Source organism: Passer domesticus, chromosome 28 (genome assembly GCF_036417665.1).
Source record: "Passer domesticus isolate bPasDom1 chromosome 28, bPasDom1.hap1, whole genome shotgun sequence".
Classification (NCBI taxonomy): domain Eukaryota; kingdom Metazoa; phylum Chordata; class Aves; order Passeriformes; family Passeridae; genus Passer; species Passer domesticus.
In genome coordinates this window covers 4268358-4291952 of record NC_087501.1, presented here as the reverse complement: position 1 = coordinate 4291952, position 23595 = coordinate 4268358, and the positions used below count along the sequence as shown (strand labels likewise).

Below are 23595 nucleotides of genomic sequence, written 5' to 3'. Positions count from 1 at the left end.
CGCGGGTAATTAACGCTGGTTTGGGCTATTTCCTGCACCGAAGTTGTTGTTTTGGTTTGTTTTGTTTTTTCCCAACTCGCCTTTCTGGTTTGGAGCCCTGCGGGAACAATGGGAGCGCGCAGCTGGAGGTGAACTGGGGAGGTGGCACCGGGCAGAGGCTGCGAGGAGCCCCCGGGGCCGGAGCTCCTGGTTGGTGCTGGGTTCATTTCCAGCACTCGGCAAAGTTAGGGCAGAAATGAGGGAAAAAGCCTGGTTTGGGATGAAGGGAAGGGAAGGGAAGGGAAGGGAAGGGAAGGGAAGGGAAGGGAAGGGAAGGGAAGGGAAGGGAAGGGAAGGGAAGGGAAGGGAAGGGAAATCTCAGAGCCCTTCCAGAGCCTGAAGGGGCTCCTGGAGAGGGACAGGGATGGGACACAGGGAATGGCTCCCACAGCCAGAGGGCAGGGTTAGATGGGATATTGGGAAGGAATTCCTGCCTGGGAGGGTTGAGGGGCTGGGATGGAATCCCCAGAGGAGCTGGGGCTGCTCCTGGATCCCTGAAGTGCCCAAGGCCGGGCAGGGCTCGGAGCAGCCTGGGACAGTGGGAGGTGTCAGGATTGGAACTGGGTGGGATTTAAGCTCCTTCCAACCCAAACCATTCCAGGATCCTGCTCTGCCCTGACCCCTCGCATGGCCTCGGTGAAATTGGTTAATTCTGATGGGTTTCACCACTTCAGGGGCAAATAAACGTGTTTAAAATGGGATTAAAAACAGTGAAGAGAAAACGCTGGAATGAGGATTTAGAATGAGCCTTCTGCCACAGCACAAGCAGAGAAAAAAAATCCCCTTTATTCACCCCAAAGCCAGCGCTGCTCCGGGAGCTTTGGAATGGGAACATTTAAACGAACAAACGTAGAAATGCCGGGAGGAAAATCCCTTGGGAGACCCTTCCAGCCTCATCCCTCCTCCCCACAGCCCCGGCCGCTCCTGCCGGCCCCGAGACAGGGACCCCTTGGGGGGCTCCGAGGGAGCTGCCCGTGTCCCGGGGCGATTCCTCTCGGAGGAACCCCGGTCCCCAAAGCTGCTCCTTCCCCGCGCCCTGCCCAGCACGGACCGGCCCGGCTCTCCCACGCTGCACCGATGCTTGGAAACTGCGGGGTTCCGGCAGGACTGCGGCCAGGGCACGGCTCCGGGCCTCCGGATGGAGCCGTTCCCATCCCGTGAATCCCGAGGGGGGCTTGGCCCGTCCCTGGGAACCATCAGCCTCTCCTCTCCTCTCCTCTCCTCTCCTCCCCTCCCCTCCCCTCCCCTCCCCTCCCAGCACTCCCTGGGACAGGGAAACCTTTGCCTTATTGCCTTCTATTCTTTCCTTTTTTTCCTTCCTTTCCACTTATTCCTTTTCCTTTCCTTATTCCATTCCCTTTTCCTTTTTTCTTCCCTTATTCCTTTTCCCTTTCCTTTAGCTTTCCTTTCCTTATTCCATTCCCCTTTCCCTTCTCTTTTCAACTTTCCTTTGTCCTTTCCTTATCCCTTTCCCATTTCCTTTTCCCTTCTCTTTTTCCTTTCCCCTTCCCTTTTCTTTTCCTTGTTCCTTTCCCCTTTCTTTTTCCCTTTCCTTGTTCCTTCCTTTTTCCTTTCCTTATCCCTTATCCCTTTCTCTCTTCACCTTCCTTTTCCCCTTTCCTTTTTCCATTCCCCTTTCTTTTTCCTTCTCTTTTTCCTTTCCCCTTCCCTTTTCTGTTCCTTGTTCCATTCCCCTTTCCTTTCTCTTTTCAACTTTCCTTTCTCCTTTCCTTTCTCCTTTCCTTTCTCCTTTCCTTTCCTTTCCTTTCCTTTCCTTTCCTTTCCTTTCCTTTCCTTTCCTTTCCTTTCCTTTCCTTTCCTTCCCTTTTCCTTATTCCCTTTTCCTTATTCCCTTTTCCTTATTCCCTTTTCCTTATTCCCTTTCCCTTTTCTTTATTTCCTTTTCCTTATTCCTTTTCTTTACCTTATTCCCTTTCCCTTCCCCTTATTTCTTTTCCTTATTCCTTTTCCTTATCCCCTTTCCTTTTCCTTATCCCTTCCCTTTTTCATTCCCCCATTCCTTATTCCGTTCCCTTTTCCTTTTTCTGTTCCAATTCCCTTTTCCCTTCCCCTATTCCTTTTTCCCTTCCCATTCCCTTCCCCCGGGATAATTTCCACCCCAAATCCGCTCCTCTCCAGCCCCTCCCGGATGGATTCCAGCCCCGCTGTCCCTGCAAATCCCGACTTTATTCCCCTTATTTCCACCTCATCCCGGCCAGGAGAACCTTCCCCATTTCTGCGGGGCTCCTGCAGCGGGCACAGGCGGTGCTGCCGCTCAGTGGCACAACACGGGAGAATTCCCCTTTTCTCCGTGGAATTTCCTCCCCTTCCTTGATTGTTTAGTTTTTAAAAATCAAATTAATGTATTTATTCTTTAGATCGTAAATATTGAGATGTTTATTACAGCTCCAACAACCACTGGATAGTTATAACAATAGAATTCAAAATATCGGTATAGTGATAGCTGTAAACTGAATTGATTCCAAAATATTGACACACGTATAAGTTTATTTCAAAAAATAGCTATACATTTAATATATTTCAAAATGTTGACACATTTGTAAGTATAAATTTTATGTATTTCAAAACAGCAACACATTTTTAGCTACAAATTGAATATATTTCAAAATATAGTCACATTTATAGCTCTAATTTTTATATATTTCACGACATTGACACAGCTATAGCTATAAATGTTAGATATTTCTCCGTTGTGGTATATTTATAGCCATAAATGCCTATTTCTGCCGTTAACGGTGTTTTTATAGCGATTTTTGCTGGTTTTACCGGCAGCGCGCCCGGCTCGTGGCCACGCCCCCACAATGACCACGCCCCCTAAGCCACGCCCCCGGGGAATCCCTTCTCGTTCCCGTCGTGACGTCAGCGCGCTCTGCGTCACGTCCGGCGGCGCACCCGGAAGTGGCGTGGGCCGGTTGCCATGGGGCGGCCCGGGAGGTGAAGTTGGGGGAGAGAGAGAGAGAGAGAGAGAGAGAGAGAGGGGGGGGGGGGGGGAAACAGCGGGAATGGGATCGGGAACGGGATATGGGAATGGGAACGGGAATGGAACCGGGGAATGGGAATGGGAACGGGACCGGGGCCGGGATCGCGGGGGCAGCCGAGCGGGGCCCTGCGGGACGGTGGCGGCCGTGGGGCCGGGCGGGGGCTGGACCGGCTCGTTCCGCTCCGCGTCCCTTGCTCGTCCTTGCCTCCGTCCCGTTCCCCCATCCCGTTATTCCATCCCGTTCCCCTATCCCTTACCCCCATCCCGGTGTCCCCATTCCCGGTGTCCCATGTCCCCTCCGTTCCCGGCTCAGCGCCCCGGTGGCCCCTCGGGCGGGATCTTCCCCCGGGACAGCCCCGGCAGTGCCCCTGAGGGGCCATTCCTGCATTTCCTTCTTCCTTTTGGAGTTTTGCCGGTGCTCGATCCTGCCGGGGGGTCCCAGAATCCCGGCGTGCTGCGGGTGGGAAGGAGCTTAAAGAGCGCCCCAAATCCCCCTCGGCACCGAGCCCGGCACCCCCGCTGCTCCAGCCTGGGGCCGGGATCCAGGGCAGCCCCAGCCCCTCTGGGAATGCCATCCCAGCCCCTCCCACCGTGCCCGGGGTGGTTCCGTGCTTCCACCCCCCGGGATTCCTGCTTTCCTTTGGATTCCTGCTTTCCTTACCCGGGAAAGCCCCGGGAAGGGAAGGGAAGGGAAGGGAAGGGAAGGGAAGGGAAGGGAAGGGAAGGGAAGGGAAGGGAAGGGAAGGGAAGGGAAGGGAAGGGAAGGGTCCCATCCCAGGGTGTTCCTCAGGGATCTCCAGGGCTGTGCAGGGATCCAGCTCCCTCAGGGATCTCCAGGGCTGTGCAGGGATCCAGCTCCCTCAGGGATCTCCCTGTGCAGGGATCCAGCTGCCTTGCTTTCCCCAGGAGCAGAGCCGGGATGGCTCAGGGCAGGTGGGATGTTCCTGGTCCCTCCGAGGTCACCGGCTGAGGCTCCCCAGCTCCTGTGCTGCCCCGCTCCCACAATGGGCAGGTAAGGGTCCCAGAGGGACTGTGGGATCAACTGGAGAGGCTTTGGAGGGAAGGACAGGGAACCTAATCAGGAATTCCAGCTTGGCAATGGTGTCCTGAGTCCTCTCAATCCAGAGCGGAATCCTGGAATGGGTTGGGTTGGAAGGGGCTTTGGGGATCATCCCACCCTGCCATGGCAGGGACAGCTCCCACTGTCCCAGGGGGCTCCAGCCTGGCCTTGGACACTGCCAGGGATCCAGGGGCAGCCACAGCTCCTCTGGGAATTCCATCCCAGCCCTTCCTCAATGTCCCATCCATCCCTGCCCTCTGGCAGTGGGAGCCATTCCCTGGGCCCTGTCCCTCCATCCTTGTCCCCAGTCCCTCTCCAGCTCTCCTGGAGCCCCTCCAGGCCCTGGGGACTGCCCTGAGGTCCTCCCAGATTTCTCCAGGATCATCCCCAGACTTCCATTCCCTGAATCCCAAGCCAGGCTTTTCCCTCCTTCCTGGCTCTAATTTTCCTGAGATTTTGAAAGAAAGCCAGGAGGTAAAAAGGAGCTGCAGCCCCAAACCCAGCGAATCCCACGGGATCCTTCCATCCCCCTCAGCCCCCCTCCCAGGGATGGGGCAGGAGTGGGAATTCCATCCCAGCCCCTCCCCACCCTCCAGCAGGAATTTTCCCGCGTTTAGCACCAAACCCATCACTCAGTCCTCTCGTTTCTCCCTTGGGATTCCAGGCTCAGCATCTCCTGCCTGCTGCCGGCCTCGTGGCACTTCAGCCTGTCGCCCGTGGGGTGTCCCCGGGTGCTGAACGCGTCCCTGCGGCAGCTGCTGCTGCTCGGGGCGGCCGCGGCCGCGGCGGCGCTGCTGCTCTGCTCCCTGCTGCTGGTGCGAGGCAAGCACCGCGCCCGGGAGGGGAAACTCCACAGGTGAGAGGGTGGGAATCCATGGGAAACAGGGAATGGGGAAATGCTGCTCTGCTCCCTGCTGCTGGTGCGAGGCAAGCACCGCGCCCGGGAGGGGAAACTCCACAGGTGAGAGGGTGGGAATCCATGGGAAACAGGGAATGGGGAAATGCTGCTCTGCTCCCTGCTGCTGGTGCGAGGCAAGCACCGCGCCCGGGAGGGGAAACTCCACAGGTGAGAGGGTGGGAATCCATGGGAAACAGGGAATGGGGAAATGCTGCTCTGCTCCCTGCTGCTCGTTCGAGGCAAGCACCGCGCTCGGGAGGGGAAGCTCCACAGGTGAGAGGGGCTGGAGTTCCATGGGAAACAGGGAATGGGGAACGGGGAAATGCTGCTCTGCTCCCTGCTGCTCGTGCGAGGCAAGCACCGCGCTCGGGAGGGGAAGCTCCACAGGTGAGAGGGGCTGGAGTTCCATGGGAAACAGGGAATGGGGAACGGGGAAATGCTGCTCTGCTCCCTGCTGCTCGTGCGAGGCAAGCACCGCGCCCGGGAGGCCAAACTCCACAGGTGAGAGGGGCTGGAGTTCCATGGGAAACAGGGAATGGGGAACGGGGAAATGCTGCTCTGCTCCCTGCTGCTCGTGCGAGGCAAGCACCGCGCTCGGGAGGGGAAGCTCCACAGGTGAGAGGGGCTGGAGTTCCATGGGAAACAGGGAATGGGGAACGGGGAATGGGGAAATGCTGCTCTGCTCCCTGCTGCTCGTGCGAGGCAAGCACCGCGCCCGGGAGGGGAAACTCCACAGGTGAGAGGGTGGGAATCCATGGGAAACAGGGCTGGAGTTCCATGGGAAACAGGGAATGGGGAACGGGGAAATGCTGCTCTGCTCCCTGCTGCTCGTGCGAGGCAAGCACCGCGCCCGGGAGGGGAAACTCCACAGGTGAGAGGGTGGGAATCCATGGGAAACAGGGAATGGGGAACGGGGAAATGCTGCTCTGCTCCCTGCTCCTGATCTGTGGGACATACAGTAGGACAGCCCGGGATGGGAGATTCCACAGGTGAGAGGGAGGGAATTCCATGGAAAACAAGGAAATGGAGCTCTGGGGAAAGAAGGAAAGAATTCCATGGAATACAGGGAATGGAGCCTGGGGGAAAGGGGGAGCACTTCAGGTCTCCTGGCTCCTGATCTGTGGAAAGTATGGCAGGACAGCCCAGGACAGGAGATTGCACAGGTGAGGGGAGGGAATTCCATGGGAAACAGGGAGTGGAGCCTGGGGGAAAGGAGGAAAGAATTCCATGGAAAACAGGGAATGGAGCCTGGGGGAAAGGGGGAGTGCCTGATCTGAGGGAAGTACTGAGCCCGGAATGGGAGATTCCACAGGTGAGAAGGGAGAGAATTCCATTTAAAACAGGGAAATGGAGCTCTGGGAGGAAAGGGGGGAAATTGAACTTGGGGGAAAAGGAGGAAAAGATTTCCATGGAAAAGAGAGAAGTGGAGCTCTGGGGGGAAAAGGGAAAAGAATTCCAGGGAAAAGAGGGAAATAGAGCTTGGGGGGAAAGGGGAAACTCTCTCAGGTTGTGTTGGTGGTACAGAAAGTAGCTTTCCCCATCCATCTTTATCTTGCCTAAAAGAAAACATTTCCTGCTTTTTTTAGGAGCCTTTTCAGGGGTTTATATTTTATGCCTCTGTAGGAGCTGTAGGGATGAAAATTCTCTATAATAAAATTTTTTTGGGAATTGCTTTTGCCATTTGCTGTGGGAATTTGATCCTTGAGGTTGGCACTTCTGTGGTAGTTTCTGGGGTCCTCAGGACAAGTGATTGGATCTGACTCCATGTTCTTAGAAAGCTAATTTATTATTTTATTCTATTATATTGTATTATGGAATGCTGTACTAAAACTATACTAAAGATAGAGAAAGGATACAGACAGAAGGCTTAACAAGAATGAATAATGAGAACTCCTGACTCTCCTGAGTCCTGACACAGCTGGATTGGTCATTTGTTTGGTTGGTCATTAAGTGAGAACAATTCACATGTTGGATAAACAATCCCCAGCCACATTCCAAAGCAGCAAAACACTCTCTGAGGCTTCTCAGCTTCCCAGGAGAAGTATCCTGGGCAAAGAGGATTTTTCAGGAAATATCACGGTGACACACTTCTCTTGGAATTTTCTGTGAAATAGGGGCAGGAATGGCCTCCTTCTGCCAGAGGCACGGATAGATGGGATGTTGGGAAGGAATTCCTGGCTGGGCTGGAATTCCAGAGGAGCTGTGGCTGCCCCTGGATCCCTGGCAGTGCCCAAGGCCAGGCTGGAGCCCCCTGGGACAGCGGGAGGTGTCCCTGAGGGTGGCACTGGATGAGATTTAAACTCCCACCCAACTCATGCCAAACCCACCCAGTTCTGAATGTGATTTTCACCAAAACACCCACAGGGAGCCGAATCCCCTGCAGCAATCCCCATTTTCCCCAGGTACCTGGCCAGGGTGACGGACACGGAGGCCACGGACACCGGGAACCCCAACCTGAGCTACGGCATCGTGGTGGACTGCGGCAGCAGCGGCTCCAGGGTGTTCGTGTACTGCTGGCCCCGGCACAACGGCAACCCCAAGGACCTGCTGGACATCCAGCAGATGAGGGACAGCTCCAGGAAACCCGTGGTGATGAAAATCAAACCAGGTACTGGCACAAACGTGGGATTTCTCCATGGTTTCCTCTCCTAGCTGTGCTTCCTGCACTTCAGAGTGGCTGATAAGGGAAATTTTCAGGTGGGAGAGCTCCGGGTTCCTTTGGGATTGGTTTGCAGGGAGTTTAGTGGAGGTTAAAGATTGAAGTAGGCAGGAGGGAGAGGTTTGTCCATGGATAAGGCAGGTGATGTCCTCACAACATTCAGCAGATGAGGGACAGCTCCAGGAAACCCATGGTGATGAAAATCAAACCAGGTACTGGCACAAACATGGAATTTCTCCATGGTTTCCTCTCTTAACTGTGCTTCCTGCACTGCAGGGGGTCTGGATAAGGGAAATTTCCATGTTGTGAGTGTGGAACAACTCCAGAGTTTTTAGGGATTTGTTATAGGGAGTTTTGTGGAGTTTAAGTCTGGAGTGGGGCAGAAGTGAGAGTTTTGTCCATTGGACAGGAAAAGGAAAAGGTGGTGATGAAAATGATGCCAGGTACTGGGAGAAACATGGAATTTCTCCAAGATTTCCTCTCCTAACTGTGCTTCCTGCACTCCAGGGTGCCTGGATAAAGGATATTTCCACGTTGTGAGTGTGGAAGAGCTCCGGGTTTCTTTGGGATTGGTTTGCAGGAGTGTTGTTGAGCTTAAGCCTGGGATGGGCAGGAGGGAAACAAGGGAGTGACAGCAACAGGAAAATGAGCAGGAAAATCACACCAGGAGGAACATGGAATTTCTCCATGATTTCCTCTCCCAACTTGGCTTTTTGCACTCCAAGGAAATTTCCAGGTGGGAGAGCTCCAGGGTTCTTTAGGATTGATTTGCAGCAGTTTAAGTCTGGAATGGGGCAGGAGAGAGAGGTTTGTCCATGGATAAGGCAGGTGCTGGTCCTGTTATAATTTACCTTTATTCTCTTTATTTGATGAAGAAATAATTGTGTTCCTGTGAAGTTATTTCAGCCAATTATTATCAATAATTATGTAAATAATTATGTAAATAAATTATGTAAAAAAATATCACACCAACACAAATTGTATTTAAGTTCTAAAAGATACTCAGGTGTCACCTTCATTATTTTTCCCCATTTCCCCCCCATTTTTCCCCTATCTTTTCCTTATTTTTTCCTTATTTTCCTATGTTTCTTTATATTCCTTATTTTAAACTCCCTGCAAACCAATCCCAAGGAAACCCAGAGCTGTTCCATGCTGGAATTTCCCTTTTCCAGCCCCTTTGGAGAGCAGGAAGCACAGTTAGGAGAGGAAGTTGTGGAGAAATTCCATGTTTTTCCCAGCACCTGCTTTGATTTTCGTCACCTTTTCCTGTCCCATGGCAAAACCTTTCTCTCCTGCCCCATTCCAGGTTTGAGCTCCACAAAACTTCCTACAAACCAATCCCAAAGAAACCTGGAAATTTCCCTTTTCCAGCCCCTTTGGAGTGCAGGAAGCACAGTTAGGAGAGGAAATCATGGGGAAATTCCATGGTTTTCCTTTTCCCAGTACCTGCTTTGATTTTCAACACCACCTTTTCCTGTTGCTGTCCCATGAAAAAACCTCTCCCTCCTGCCCTATTCCAGACTTTAAAATTCCTGGCAAACCAATCCCAAAGAAACCTGGAAATTTCCTTCACAATGCAGGGAGTTAAGAGAGGAAAGCACCACCAAAAATAAGAATTCCATCTTTTTTACAGCTGATTTCCCACTTCTCTTCATTCTTTTGCTCAGGATTTTCCAGGGAATGCTGCAGCTGGAGCTGCTCCAGTCCCCCTTTTGTGTTTTCCCAGGAATTTCTGAGTTTGCCAGCACTCCTGACAAGGTCAGTGATTACATCTCACCCCTGCTGAGCTTCGCCGCCGAGCACGTGCCGCGCTCCAAGCACAAGGAGACTCCTCTCTACATCCTGTGCACTGCAGGCATGAGGATCCTGCCCGAGAGGTCATTCCCTGCTGGGTTTTTGGGGAATTCCAGCTGAATCCCAGCTTTTTCAAAGCTTTTTCTGTGGAATTTTGCAGCCAGCAGAAGGCCATCCTGGAGGATCTGCTCACGGACATCCCCGTGCACTTCGATTTCCTCTTCTCTGACTCGCACGCCGAGGTGATTTCTGGGAAGCAGGAAGGTAGGTGGGCCTTGGGAAGGTGGCTGGGAAATATTTGGGGTTTCCAAGGGATGATTTGGGGTATTTTTTACTGGTTTTTCAAATCCTGCTTTGCTTGAGAGCCTTTATTTTTTTTGAGAGGAATATTCCTTTGTTCCTCTGGAGTCTGAGGGTGATGGGAGCTCCTGATGGGCCAAAGTTTGCTGATTATCCCTGAAAATTTACTGGAATTGGATCTGGAAAATATTTGGGATTTCCTCTAATAGAATTGAATCTGGGAAATATTTGGGATTTCCTTTAATAGAATTGAATCTGGGAAATGGGATTTCCAAGGGAAGGTTTGGAGTATTTTTGTTGCTTTTTCAAATCCTGCTTTTCTTGAGAGCCTTTGTTCCTCAGGAGATGATGGGAGCTCCTGATGGGCCAAATATTTTCTGATTATCCCTGAAAATTTACTGGAATTGGATCTGGAAAATATTTAGAATTCCCTCTAATGGAATTAAATCTGGAAAATATTTAGGATTTCCTCTAATGGAATTGAGTCTGGAAAATATTTGGGATTTCCAAGAGGGTACTTGGGATAGTGTCGTTGCTTTTTCAAATCTTCATTGGCCAAATCTTTGCTGATAATCCCTGAAAATTTAATGGAATTCAATCTGGAAAACATTGAGGATTTCTAAGGGATTATTTGGGGTGTTTTTTATTGGTTTTTCCAACCCTGCTTTGCTTGAGAGCCTTTATTCCTCAGGAAAGGAACATTCCTCTGTTCCTCTGGAGTGTGGGGATGGTGGGAGCTCCTGATGGGCCAAAGTTTGCTGAAAAAAAGAAAATTTACTGGAATTCAATCTGGAAAATATTTAGGAATTCCTTTAATGGAATTGAATCTGGAAAATATTTGGGATTTCCTCTAATGGAATTGAGTCTGGAAAATATTTGGGATTTCCAAGAGAGTACTGGGGATGGTTTTGTTGCTTTTTCAAATCTTCATTGGCCAAATGCTTGCTGATAATCCCTGAAAATTTACTGGAATTTGATCTGGAAAATATTTAGGAATTCCTTTAATGGAATTGAGTCTGGAAAATATTTGGGATTTTCAAGGGAAGGTTTGGAGTGTTTTTGTTGCTTTTTCAAGTCCTGCTTTTCTTGAGAGCCTTTGTTCCTCAGGAGATGGTGGGAGCTCCTGTTGGGCCAAATATTTTCTGATTATCCCTGAACATTTACTGGAATTGAATCTGGAAAATATTTAGGAATTCCAAGGGATGATTTGGGATATTTTTTATTAGTTTTTCGAACCCTGCTTTGCTTGAGAGCCTTTATTCCTCAGGAAAGGAATACTCCTCTGTTCCTCTGGAGTGTGGGGATGGTGGGAGCTCCTGATGGGCCAAATGTTTGCTGAAAAAAAGAAAATTTACTGGAATCCAATCTGGAAAATATTTAGGAATTCCTTTAATGGAATTGAATCTGGAAAATATTTAGGATTTCCAAGGGATTTTGGGTGAATTTTTTGTTGCTGGAAAATATTTGGGATTTCCAAGAGAATAATTGGGATGGTTTTGTTGCTTTTTCAAATGCTGATTATTCCTGAAAATTTAATGGCACTGAATCCATTTCCTCCAGAGGGAGGGGAAGGATAAATCACAACATTCCTGATGGAAGGAACTTTGCAGGATGAGATGATTTTGAAAGCAGGGATATTTTTATGTGATCACCAGAGCCCTAAAATCCCTTTAAAATTTCATTTCCTTCAATTCTTTCCTGAATTTTACACATCAAAGTGTCTTTAATTCATTCAGCCAGGAATTTTGTCATGGCATTGACCTGGGAGAGGAGAAAATCACCAGGAGTTCCTGATGGAATTAATGATTTCCCAGGAATGTTTCACTTCTACCATTTTATAAAATAAAAATGAGCAATAACAGAACTGAACTCACAGAGAAAAAAAATAAATTTAAATGTTTCAATCTGCTTTCAAGTTCATAATCCAGCTATTCCTGAAGTTCTTGAAGTTCCAGATCTGTTTTATTCCCACCTGCAGGAGTCTATGCATGGATTGGGATCAACTTTGTCCTTGGAAGATTTGAGCACACGGACGATGGTGAGGAGCTGGGGGGGGGCTGGGGCTCCAGGTGGTGATTTTCCAGCCAGATGTTGGGAAGCAATTCCAACCATGGGAGTTGCATTTCCAGATGTGGGGATGCAGTTCCAACATGGGAGTTGCATTTCCAGATGTGGGGAAGCAGTTCCAGCCATGGCAGTTGCATTTCCAGATGTGGGGATGCAGTTCCAGCCATGGCAGTTGCATTTCCAGATGTTGGGATGCAGTTCCAGCCATGGCAGTTGCATTTCCAGATGTGGGGATGCAGTTCCAGCCAGATGTTGGCAGCTGCTGCAGGGGTTGGGTTGGCTCCACTCCCCCCTGGAGCTTTAACAGCCACAAACAGCAGCTCCACTGCACCCTCCCTGGCTGGATCCCCCGGATTTTTCCCAGTTTCCCACTGATTTTTCCCAGTTTCCCACTGATTTTTCCCTGTATCCCATTGATTTTCCCTTATTTCCCACTGATTATTCCCTTATTTCCCGCTGATTTTTCCCAGTTTCCCATTGATTTTTCCCTCTCTCCCACTGATTTTTCCCATGTTTTTCCCAGAGGACGAGGCAGTGGCAGAGGTGCGGATCCCAGGAAGCAAGTGCAGTGATTTTTTTTCCCAGTTTCCCATGGATTTTTCCCAGTTTCCCATGGATTTTTCCCTGTTGCCCACTGATTTTTTCCCTGTTTCCCACTGATTTTTCCCAGAGGACGAGGCAGTGCTAGAGGTGCAGGTCCCTGGCAGCAAGCACAGGGATTTTCCCTGTTTCCCACGGATTTTTCCCATTTTTTCCCAGAGGATGAAGCCGTGGTGGAGGTGCAGGTCCCAGGCAGGGAGCACAGGGATTTTTCCCTGTTTCCCACTGATTTTTCCCATTTTTTCCCAGAGGATGAAGCCGTGGTGGAGGTGCAGGCCCCGGGCAGCGAGCACAGGGATTTTTCCCTGTTTCCCATGGATTTTTCCCATGGATTTTTCTGTTTCCCAGAGGATGAAGCCGTGGTGGAGGTGCAGGTCCCTGGCAGCGAGCACCACGATCCCATTTTCCGCAAGAGAACCGTGGGCATCCTGGACATGGGCGGGGTCTCCACGCAGATCGCCTACGAAGTGCCCCAAAGTGTAAGCCTTGCCTCCCCTCACCAGGTCATTATCCAGGAATTCCCCTTCCCCCGGGGCTAATTTTAACACTTTTCCTTTCTTTCCCATCCTTTGGAATCCTCCATCATCCCATTCCCAAATAATTCCTTTGTTTTTTTCATTCCCATCGCTCAAATCTTGCATTAATCCTTCATTTTTAGTCTTTGTGCACAATTTCAAATCCCTTACATTCCAAAATTTGCCTGCCGGGGCTTAAAACCCAAAAATTCCTGGTGGTTCCTATGAAAAACCTTCCATAAAAATTACTTTTTCCTTTAATTTTTACCAGAAATGGAATTAGTTATAAATGTCACAGAATTGCTTTGTCCCAAACTGAACATAAATTGCTCCAATTCCACGGAGCTCTGGAGCAATTCCTGAATTTTTCAAGCTGAACTTCCCATGAAATTAATTGGGAATTATCTGAAGGAAAAACAGCATCAAATCCCCATGTTTGGCTCTGTTCTAATAATGGATAAATTGAGTTTTTAAATCTTGTGGAATGATGCTTCCCTAATTAATTCCCTAATTCCTCTGTTTTAGTTAACAGAGGGTTAAGAAATTATTTGGAATTATTTAAACTGGGACATTCGGCTCCAGAGCAGATCCAGTCAAATATCAGCTGGGAAAACAGGGATGAAAATTCCTGCCTGTGGGGGGGTTTTATCTGAGCATAAATGGATAGAAAATGGGAATTTTGGTCATGGAATCTGTCCTGGGAATCAGGAATGAGGGGGGAAGTGAAGCACTGAATTCAGCAGCCACAATCCACATTTTTCCATGGGAGAAGAAAATTCCAGACTCCACAGAAGCAATTCCTGGGCTTTGCAGGGCCAGGAATTTGAAATTCCAAGATTTTGCTGTCCCTGTGAAGTGATCATTTTCAAAATGATGTGGGAAATGACCATTCCCAAGGAAAAGTCTTTTATTTTGTTCTCCCTGTGAAATGATCTTGGATTTTCCAAATAAAATGGGAGAGATGATCCTTGCCAAGGAAAACTCCTTTTTTTTTTTGCCATGCCTGTGAAGTAATCCTGGTTTTTTAACAAAAAAGATGGGAGAGATGAGCATTCCCAAGGAAAATTCTTGTTTTGTTCTCCCTCTGAAATAATTTTGGATTTTCCAAATAAAATGGGAGAGATGATCATTCCCAAGGAAAATTCTTTTATTTTGCTCTCCCTCTGAAATAATCTTGGATTTTCCTAATAATGTGGGAGATGATCATCCCTGAGGAAAACTCCTCAAATAACTGATTATCAAGGACTGGAAAGCATTGGAAAAGCTGCCCAGGGCAGTGTGGAGTTCTCATTCCTGGGAATATCCAAAAACCACGGGTGTGGCTCTTTGGGACTCTGGGATTGATGATCTTCAAGGTCTTTTCCAAGCAGAACAAATCTACAGTCCTGTGGGAATATCCTTTATCCAGAGTGCAGGAAGCACAGACAGGAGAGGGAAGCGCTAAAGAGATGCATGAAATTAAAGGCATCCAGGACATCCAAAAAAATTCATTTTGGGATCAGAACCATCCCAATGATTCCTGATTTTGCTGTTGGGTTGTTGATCTTCAAGATCTTTTCCAACCAGATCACCTCCACTATCCTGTGGGAATATCCTTTATCCAGAGTGCAGGACACACAGACAGGAGAGGAAAGCATGAAAGAGATGAGTGAGGGGTGAAATTAAAGGTGTCTGAGACATCCCAAAAAATTCATTTTAGGATCAGAACGATCCCAATGATTCCTGATTTTGCTGATGATCTTCAAGATCTTTTCCTAGAATCCTGTGGGAATATCCTGTATCCAGCGTGCAGGACACACAGACAGGAGAGGAAAGCTTGAAAGATGGGTGAAATTAAAGGTGTCCAAGACATCCCAAACAATTCATTTTTGGATCAGGACCATGCCAATGATTCCTGATTTTGCTGCATCAGGATGCAGGAAGCACAGACAGGAGAGGAAAGCTTGAAAGAGATGGGTGAGGGGTGAACTTAAAGGCCTCCAAGACATCCCAAACAATTCATGTTGGGCTCAGGATGATCCCAGTGATCCCTGATTTTGCTGTTGGGTTGATGACCTTCAAGATCTTTTCCAAGCAGAACACCTCCACAGCCCTGTGGGAATATCCTTTATCCAGAGTGCAGGACACACAGACAGGAGAGGAAAGCACTAAAGAGATGAGTGAAGGGTGAACTTAAAGGCCTCCAAGACATCCCAAACAATTCATGTTGGGCTCAGGATGATCCCAGTGATCCCTGATTTGCTGCTGCAGGAGGAGGTGGCCAAGAGCCTGCTGGCAGAGGTGAACCTGGGCTGCGATGCCCACCAGACGGAGCACGTGTACCGCGTGTACGTGGCCACCTTCCTGGGCTTCGGCGGCAACGCGGCGCGGGCGAGGTACGAGGAGAGCCTGCTCGCCAGCAGCCTCCTCGGGAACAGGTACCTGGCTTCCCTGGGGCGGGGGCTGCGCGCCTGGCTGCGAGGCTTCTGGGGTGAGGGAGGGGATGAGGGCCTTGACTCTGTTTCAGAAGGTTGATATATTATATTACATTATATTATATTATATATACATTACATTACTATTACATTACATATATTACATTACATTATATTACATATATTACATATATTACATATATGTAATATATTACATATATTACATTACATTACATTACATTATATTACATTATATTACATTACACTATATTACACTATATTACATTACATTATATATTTATATTATATTATATTATATACTATAACTATACTAAAAAGAATAGAACGAAAAGATTCATCAAAAAGCTAGAAAAGAAAGAAAAAAAATAGTAACAAAAGCTCGTGACTCTCAAAGAGTCTCAAAGACTCTCAAAGAGTCCACACAGCTAAACCATGATTGGCCATTGAGTAAAAAGTCTCACATGGACCAGTCAAAGATGCATCTCTTGACAAACAATGTCCAGAGCACATTCCACAGCAGCAGAGAGTTATTGTTTGCATTTCTTTTTTGAGGCTTCTCAACTAAAATAGGAGAAAAATCCTAACAAAGGATTTTGGTAAAAATATCATGGTGACAGGGCTGCTCCGTGCCTGGGAGAGCCAGCGTGGAGCAGCCTGGGGTGGTGGGAGGTGGCCCTGGAAAGGTGGGAATGATCCTGGGTGTTCTGTGGAGAGATCACAGCACTTCAGTTCGGGAAGGGAAGAGATTGGATTTGTGGAGGGAATTCCCAGTATGAGGGTGTTGAGGGCTGGGATGGAATTCCCAGAGGAGCTGTGGCTGCCCCTGGATCCCTGGGAGTGCCCAAGGTCAGCTTGGAGCAGCCTGGGGTGGTGGGAGGTCAACCTGGAAAGATGGGAATGATGGAATGGCATGGGAATTATGGAAGGGAAAATCTGCGAAGTGGAGAGGGATTCCTGCTGAGGAATTGGAGTAATGGGTTCAGCTGAAAAAGGCAGAATTGAAGTTGGATTTATGGAAGGAATTCCTGGCTGTGAGGGTGGTGAGGGCTGGGATGGAATTCCCAGAGGAGCTATGGCTGCTCCTGGATCCCTGAAGTGCCCAAGGTCAGCTTGGAGCAGCCTTGGCTGGTGGGAGGTGGCCCTGGAGAGGTGGAAATGATCCTGGATGTTCTGTGGAGAGATCACAGCACTTCAGTGGGGGAAGGGAAAATCTGGGAAGTGGAGAGGGATTCCTCCTCAGGAACTGCAGTCACGGGTTCAGCTGAAAAAGTGGAAATTTAACCTGGGCCTTGCTGAGCTGGGACTAGCTGAGCTCTCTCTGTCTCCCAGGCTGCTGGGCAGGCTGAGCTGGGCCTTGTTGAGCTCTGTCCCTGTTCCCAGGCTGCTGGGCAGGCAGCGTGGGCTGAGCCGGGCTTTGCTGAGCCGGGCCTGGCTGATCTCTCTCCCTGTCCCAGGCCTAGCTGATCTCTCTCCCTGCCCTGCTAAGCCGGGCCTAGCTGATCTCTCTCCCTGTCCCAAGCCCTGCTGAGCTGGGCCTGGCTGATCTCTCTCCCTGTCCCGGGCCCTGCTAAGCCAGGCCTGGCTGATCTCTCTCCCTGTCCCAGGCTGGGCTGAGCTGGGCAATGCTGAGCCGGGCCCTGCTAAGCTGGGCCTAGCTGATCTCTCTCCCTGTCCTGGGCCCTGCTAAGCTGGGCCTAGCTGATCTCTGTCCCGAGCCCTGCTAAGCCAGGCCTGGCTGATCTCTCTCCCTGTCCCGGGCCCTGCTAAGCCGGGCCTGGCTGATCTCTCTCCCTGTCCCGGGCCCTGCTAAGTCGGGCCTGGCTGATCTCTCTCCCTGTCCTGGGCCCTGCTAAGCCGGGCCTGGCTGATCTCTCTCCCTGTCCTGAGCCCTGCTGAACCAGGCCTAGCTGATCTCTGTCCCGGGCCCTGCTAAGCCGGGCCCAGCTGGTCTCTCTCCCTGCGCAGGCAGGCCGGGCTCAGCCCGCAGGCCCCTCTCCCTGACCCGTGCCTGCCGCGGGACGCGCAGGACGAGCTGCGGCACCGGGGGCTGACGCTGCACCTGCGCGGCACCGGCGACTTCCAGCTGTGCCGGGAGCGGCTGCAGCCGCTGCTGAACCGCACCAACGGCACCCGCGGCTCCCTGAACGGCGTCTTCCAGCCGCCCGTGCACCTGCAGAGCAGCGAGTTCTACGGCTTCTCCGAGTTCTACTACTGCACCGAGGACGTGCTGCGCATGGGCGGCGACTACAGCGCCGCCAGGTTCGCCAGGGCTGCGCAGGTGAGAGGCAGGGCATGCATTTCTGCTTTAGAACATCTGCAACGATGTTGTTCCCGAAGTTCTGCAGCAAAACACTGCTTTAAGAGGTCCCAAATTCATAAATTCACTGAAGCTGCGCAGGTAAAATAAAAGAGATACATTTCTAATTTATAGCATCCGCAAGGATTTTGTTCCCCAAGTTCTGCAGCAAAACATTGCCTTAAGAGATCCCAAATTCATAAATTCCCTGACGCTGTGAAGGTGACAGAAATGGGATCAGTTCCTAATTTAGAACAGCTCTCCATAAGGATTTTGTTCCCAAAGTCCTGAAGAAAAGCATTGCCTTAAGAGATCCCAAATTCATAAATTCACTGAAGCTGCGCACGTAAAGGAAAAGAGATCCATTTCTAATTTATAGCATACACAAGGATTTTGTTCCTGAAGTTCTGAAGAAAAACATTGCCTTAAGAGATCCCAAATTCATAAATTCACTAAAGCTGTGCAGGTAAAAGAAAAGAGAACCGTTTCTAATTTATAGCATCCACAAGGATTTTGTTCCCCAAGTTCTGAAGAAAAACATTGCCTTAAGAGATTCCAAATCCCCTAAGAAATCCCAAATTCCTTAAGAGATCCTAAATTCACTGAAGTTGCACAGGTGGAAAAACAGGGATCAATTCCCTCATTTGTAACATGTCTCCATGAGGATTTTATTCCCAAAGTCCTGAAGCAAAACACTGCCTTAAGATATCCCAAATTCCTGAATTCCCTGAAGCTGCGCACGTAAAAGCAAAGAGATCCATTTCTAATTTATAGCATCTGCAAGGATTTTGTTCCCCAAGTTCTGCAGCAAAACATTGCCTTAAGAGATCCTAAATTCATAAATTCACTGAAGCTCTGCAGGTGAGAGAAATGGGATCAGTTCATAACCTAGAACAGCTCTCCATAAGGATTTCGTTCCCAAAGTCCTGAAGCAAAACATTGCCTTAAGAGATCCCAAATTCCTAAATTCACTGAAGCTGCACTGGTGAAAAATGGAGATAAATTCCTAATTTAGAACATCTCTCCACAAGGATTTTGTTCCCAAAGTCCTGCAGCAGAACTTTGCCTTAAGAGATTCCAAATTCCTTAATAAATCCTAAATTCCTAAATTGGCTAAAGCTCAGAGGTGAAAAAAAAAAGGGATCAGTTTAACATTAATTCCACCCCAAATTCCAAGAGTTGAACATTAATTCCACCCCAAATTCCAAATGTAGATCAAAATATTCCCATAAAATTTAGGATCCTGGATATTCCCAGAGAGTTTAACATCAATTCCACCCCAAATTCCAAGTGTGGATCAAAATATTCCCACAAAATTTGGGATTTTCCTTCCTGGCAGTGCAAGCTGCTGTTACTTTTTGGGTTTTGGTGTTTCAGATCACTTTTTCTGGTGGGATTTCCCTCCTCCAGGCAGGAGGAGTGCGGGATCATCCCTTTTCCCGTGTTTTTGACTCCACAGGATTACTGTACATTTTGGTTTTTGGTGTTTCAGATCGTTTTCTCTGGTGGGATTTCCCTCCTCCAGGCAGGAGGAGTGCGGGATCATCCCTTTTCCCGTGTTTCTGACTCCACAGGATTACTGTACATTTTGGTTTTTGGTGTTTCAGATCGTTTTCTCTGGTGGGATTTCCCTCCTCCAGGCAGGAGGAGTGCGGGATCATCCCTTTTCCCGTGTTTCTGACTCCACAGGATTACTGTGCCACCCGGTGGTCGGTGCTGCGGGAACGCTTCGAGCGCGGCCTCTACGCCCCCCACGCGGACCTGCACCGCCTCAAGTGAGCGGGGCCGGGCTTGGCCCTGGGCTTCGGCCCGCAGCTTCCTCCTGCCGGGCCTCTCTGCCTGGTGGATCACTGGAAGTGGGAAAAAAATTGGGAAAGGCCTGAAAATTGTGGAAAAAATCCCTTGGGAAAGCTGAGAATTCCGTGTTTAATTGTGCCCCGTGGTCGCTGGAATGCTGAGCTGGGTTTATCCCATTCTCCCTGACTGATCCCACTGTTCCTGGCTAATCCCACCCAACTGCCAGGGCCTTTCCATTTCATGGAAGTGGGCAAAAACTTGGAAAAGCTGAGAATTCTGTGTTTAATTATGCCCTGCATTTGCTGTAATGCTGAGCTGAGTTTATCCCATTCTCCTTGACTGATCCCAATTCCTTAACTGGTCCTATTGTTCCTGGCTAATGCCAGAACTGCCAGGGCCTTTCTATTTCATGGGACCACTGGAAGTGGGAAAAAGACTTGGAAAAGCTGAAAATTCCATGTTTAATTCTGCCCTGTAATTGCTGTAATGCTGAGCTGAGCTTATCCCATTCTCCTTCAGTGATCCCACTGATCCCAAAGTCCTTAACTGTTCCCACTGTTCCTGACTGATCCCACTGTCCCTGATTCCTTGTTTCCTGGCTGATCCCATTTTTGCTGGCTGATCCCACTGTCCCTGATCCCACATTTCCTTGCTAATCCCACATTTCCTGGCTGACCCCGCTATCCCTGATCCCATTTCTCCTGGCTGACCCCACATTTCCTGGCTGATCCCACTGTCCCTGACTCCACGTTTCCTGCCTGATCCCATGTTTTCTGACTGTCCCTGATCCTGCATTTCCTGCCTGATCCCACTGTCCCTGATCCCATTTCTCCTGGCTGATCCCATTTGTCGTTTCCTGGCTGATCCCACTGTCCCTGACCCCACATTTCCTTGCTGACCCCACATTTCCTTGCTGACCCCACATTTCCTGGCTGACCCCCCTGCTCTCCCCAGGTTCCAGTGCTTTAAGTCCGCCTGGATGTTCGAGGTTTTCCACCGGGGCTTCTCCTTCCCGGAGAGCTACGGGAGCCTGAAGACGGCGCTGCAGGTCTACGACAAGGAGGTGCAGTGGACCCTGGGGGCCATCCTCTACCGGACCCGCTTCCTGCCCCTCAGGTACCCCGCAGTCTGGGGGGAGCTTGGGGAAGGGCAGTTGTGGCGTGGGAAGAGGTCGGGATCCCTTAAATTGGGGTTTTTAGAGCCTCCTCCCCAAAATGGGCTCGGATTCCTGAAGAGGAATTTTGCCTCCATTTTCCCTCTGCTCTTTTCCAGGGACATCCTCTCAAAAATCTGGGAAAAGCCTTTGGGAGAGGATTTTGGGGATGGGAATTATGCTTTTTCAAGCCCAAATTTGTGATTCTTAGAGCCCCAACTTGTGTTTTTTTTTCTTATTCCACCAAATGAGCTCTGACTCCCCTAAGGTGGCAGTGGAATTTTGCCTCTTAAGACATTCCCGTTTTCCCTCTCCTCTTTTCCAGGGACATCCTCTCAAAAATCTGAGAAAAGCCTTTGGGAGAGGATTTTGGGGTTGGGAACTTGTACTTTTTAGAGCCTCAGCTTGTGCTTTTTAGAGCCCCAACTTGTGCTTTTTTTCTTATTCCACCAAATGAGCTCTGATTCCCCCAAGCTGGCAGTGGAATTTTGCCTCTAAGATGTGCCCATTGTCCCTCTCCTCTTTTCCAAAGACATCCTCTCAAAAATCTGAGAAAAGCCTTTGGGAGAGGATTTTGGGGATGGGAATTTGTGCTTTTTAGAGCCCCACATTGTACTTTATAGATCCTGTTCCCCAAAATGGGCTCTGATTCCTACCCTAAGCCCAGCTGGAAGTGGAATTTTACTTCCAAAGCCTGTCCGTTGTCCCTCTCCTCTTTTCAGGGACTTCCTCTCAAAAATCTGGGAAAAGCCTTTAGGAGAGGATTTTGGGAATGGGAATTTGTGCTTTTTAGAGCCCCAACTTGTGCCTTTTTTCTTATTCCACCAAATGAGCTCAGATTCCCACGAAGCTGGAAGCAGAATTTTGCCTCTAAGATGTGCCCATTGTCCCTCTTCTCTTTTCCAGGGTCATCCTCTCAAAAATCTGGGAAAAGCCTTTAGGAGAGGATTTTAGGGATGGGAATTCGTGCTTTTAAGAGCCTCAAGTTGTACTTTTTAGATCCTGTTCCCCAAAATGGGCTTGGATTCCTGCCCTGAGCCCAGTTGGAAGGGGAGTTTTGCCTCCAAAGCCCGTCCATTGTCCCTCTCCTCTTTTCCAAGGACATCCTCTCAAAAATCCAGGAACTTCTCAAAAATCTGGGAAAAGCCTTTGGGAGAGGATTTTGGGGGTGGGAATTTGTGCTTTTTAGAGCCTCACATTGTACTTTATAGATCCTGCTCCCCAAAATGAGCTCTGATTCCTACCCTAAGCCCAGTTGGAAGTGGAATTTTACTTCCAAAGCCTGTCCGTTGTCCCTCTCCTCTTTTCCAAAGACATCCTCACAAAAATCTGGGAAAAGCCTTTGGGAGAGGATTTTGGGGATGGAAATTATGCTTTGTCAAGCCCCAATTTGTGCTTTTCAGAGCCCCAACTTGTGTTTTTTTTCTTATTCCCCCAAATGAGCTCTGACTCCCCCAAGCTGGCAGTGGAATTTTTGCCTCTAAGACGTCCCCATTTTCCCTCTGCTCTTTTCCAGGGACATCCTCTCAAAAATCTGGGAAAAGTCTTTGGGAGAGGATTTTGGGGATGGGAATTATACTTTTTCAAGCCCCAATTTGTGCTTTTTAGAGCCCCAACTTGTGTTTTTTTTCTTATTCCACCAAATGAGGTCTGACTCCCCCAAGCTGGCAGTGGAATTTTGCCTCTTAAAACATGCCCATTGTCCCTCTCCTCTTTTCCAGGGACATCCTCTTAAAACTCTGGGAAAAGCCTTTGGGAGAGGATTTTGGGGATGGGAATTATACTTTTTCAAGCCCCAATTTGTGCTTTTCAGAGCCCCAACTTGGGTTTTTTTTCTTATTCCCCCAAATGAGCTCTGACTCCCCCAAACTGGCTGTGGAATTTTTGCCTCTAAGACGTCCCAGTTTTCCCTGTGCTCTTTTCCAGGGACATCCAGCAGGAGAATTTCCGTGGGATTCACTCCCACTGGAGGAGCTTCTCCTTTGTGTACAACCACTACCTGTTCCTGGCCTGCTTCCTGGTGGTGCTGCTCTCCATCCTGCTCTACCTGCTCCGCCTGCGCCGCATCCACCGCCGGCTGCTGCCCAGCGGCTCCTCCCCTCCCCTCTGGCTGCAGGAGGGGCTCCCCCCGCAGAAAATCCCGGGCTAGGCTCCAGGGTGGAGGATCCATCCACACACACACACAGAAAAAAGCCATTTTTGCCTCAGGGTTCCTCCTTTTTTTGCCCCTTTTGGAGAAGCGGAGTTGGGGTGGTGAGGGAAAAATGCCAAAAAAAAAAAAAAAAAAAGACTTTGCTGGGAATGTTGCACTTGGGGGTGTGCAGGAGAGGATGGGATGAGTTCCCACCTTTGGGAGAGGCTGAAATCCCACAAGGAGCTTGGATTTTCCTTGCTGGATTCCGGCATTGCCATCCCTGCTCTCACTTTGGAGTCTCAAAGAATGGGAAGTTCCAAAAGCAGGGATAAAAAACAACAAAAAACCAACAAAAACCACCCCCTTTTAGGACATTTTAGGTGATTTTCCCTTCTGGAATCACTCCTGGGATGGAGAAGGAAAATCCCTCACATCCAATGCTGTGCTTCCATAAAAAACTGCTTCCATCACTTCTGCTCCCTCCTTTTTTCCTTGGAAAGAGAAAAGGATTTCCTCCCTTTTCACCCTCCCAGTGGCACCAGTCGCTGCTTTTAATCCCAAATTTCTGTTCCATGATCATGGAGAGACCTCCCAGAAACTCCAGGAATGTGAAGAGAACTGGAAGAGCAGAGGAGAACGTGCACAGGGTCTTTCCAAGTCCTCTGGTAATTTATATTTTATTTAAAACTGTTGATTTTACTTGAAAGTCAGTTTGTCCATGATTAAAAGTGGGATTTCTATGAACCTTTGGGGTGTGGGTGTTTTATTTGTTAATTGTCCAGCTGGAAAGCTTCTAAAAGGTGAAAAAATGCTGGAAAATTGGATGGTTTTATTATTGGAGAACTGG

General features: G+C 49.2%; 1 protein-coding gene across 4 annotated transcripts; it reads left to right on the top strand.

Annotated features, from left to right (window-relative positions):
- Positions 1 to 2886: 2886 nt before the first annotated feature.
- ENTPD4 (ectonucleoside triphosphate diphosphohydrolase 4) lies at positions 2887 to 23492 on the top strand. 4 transcript variants are annotated; one of them, XM_064400384.1, is made up of 13 exons: positions 2887 to 2994; positions 3947 to 4052; positions 4765 to 4956; positions 7401 to 7606; positions 9384 to 9534; positions 9612 to 9715; positions 11730 to 11789; positions 12767 to 12897; positions 15184 to 15350; positions 17334 to 17646; positions 19354 to 19439; positions 20416 to 20577; positions 22541 to 23492. In XM_064400384.1, the coding sequence occupies exons 2-13, from the start codon at positions 3979 to 3981 to the stop codon at positions 22761 to 22763; spliced, it is 1869 nt and encodes a 622-aa protein (XP_064256454.1). In that variant the 5' UTR covers positions 2887 to 2994; positions 3947 to 3978; the 3' UTR covers positions 22764 to 23492. The 4 variants fall into 4 exon arrangements, with proteins under 4 accessions (XP_064256454.1, XP_064256452.1, XP_064256453.1 ...); XM_064400382.1 differs by having other exon boundaries at positions 12767 to 12921; XM_064400383.1 differs by having other exon boundaries at positions 2950 to 2994; positions 3953 to 4052; positions 12767 to 12921.
- Positions 23493 to 23595: the final 103 nt, after the last annotated feature.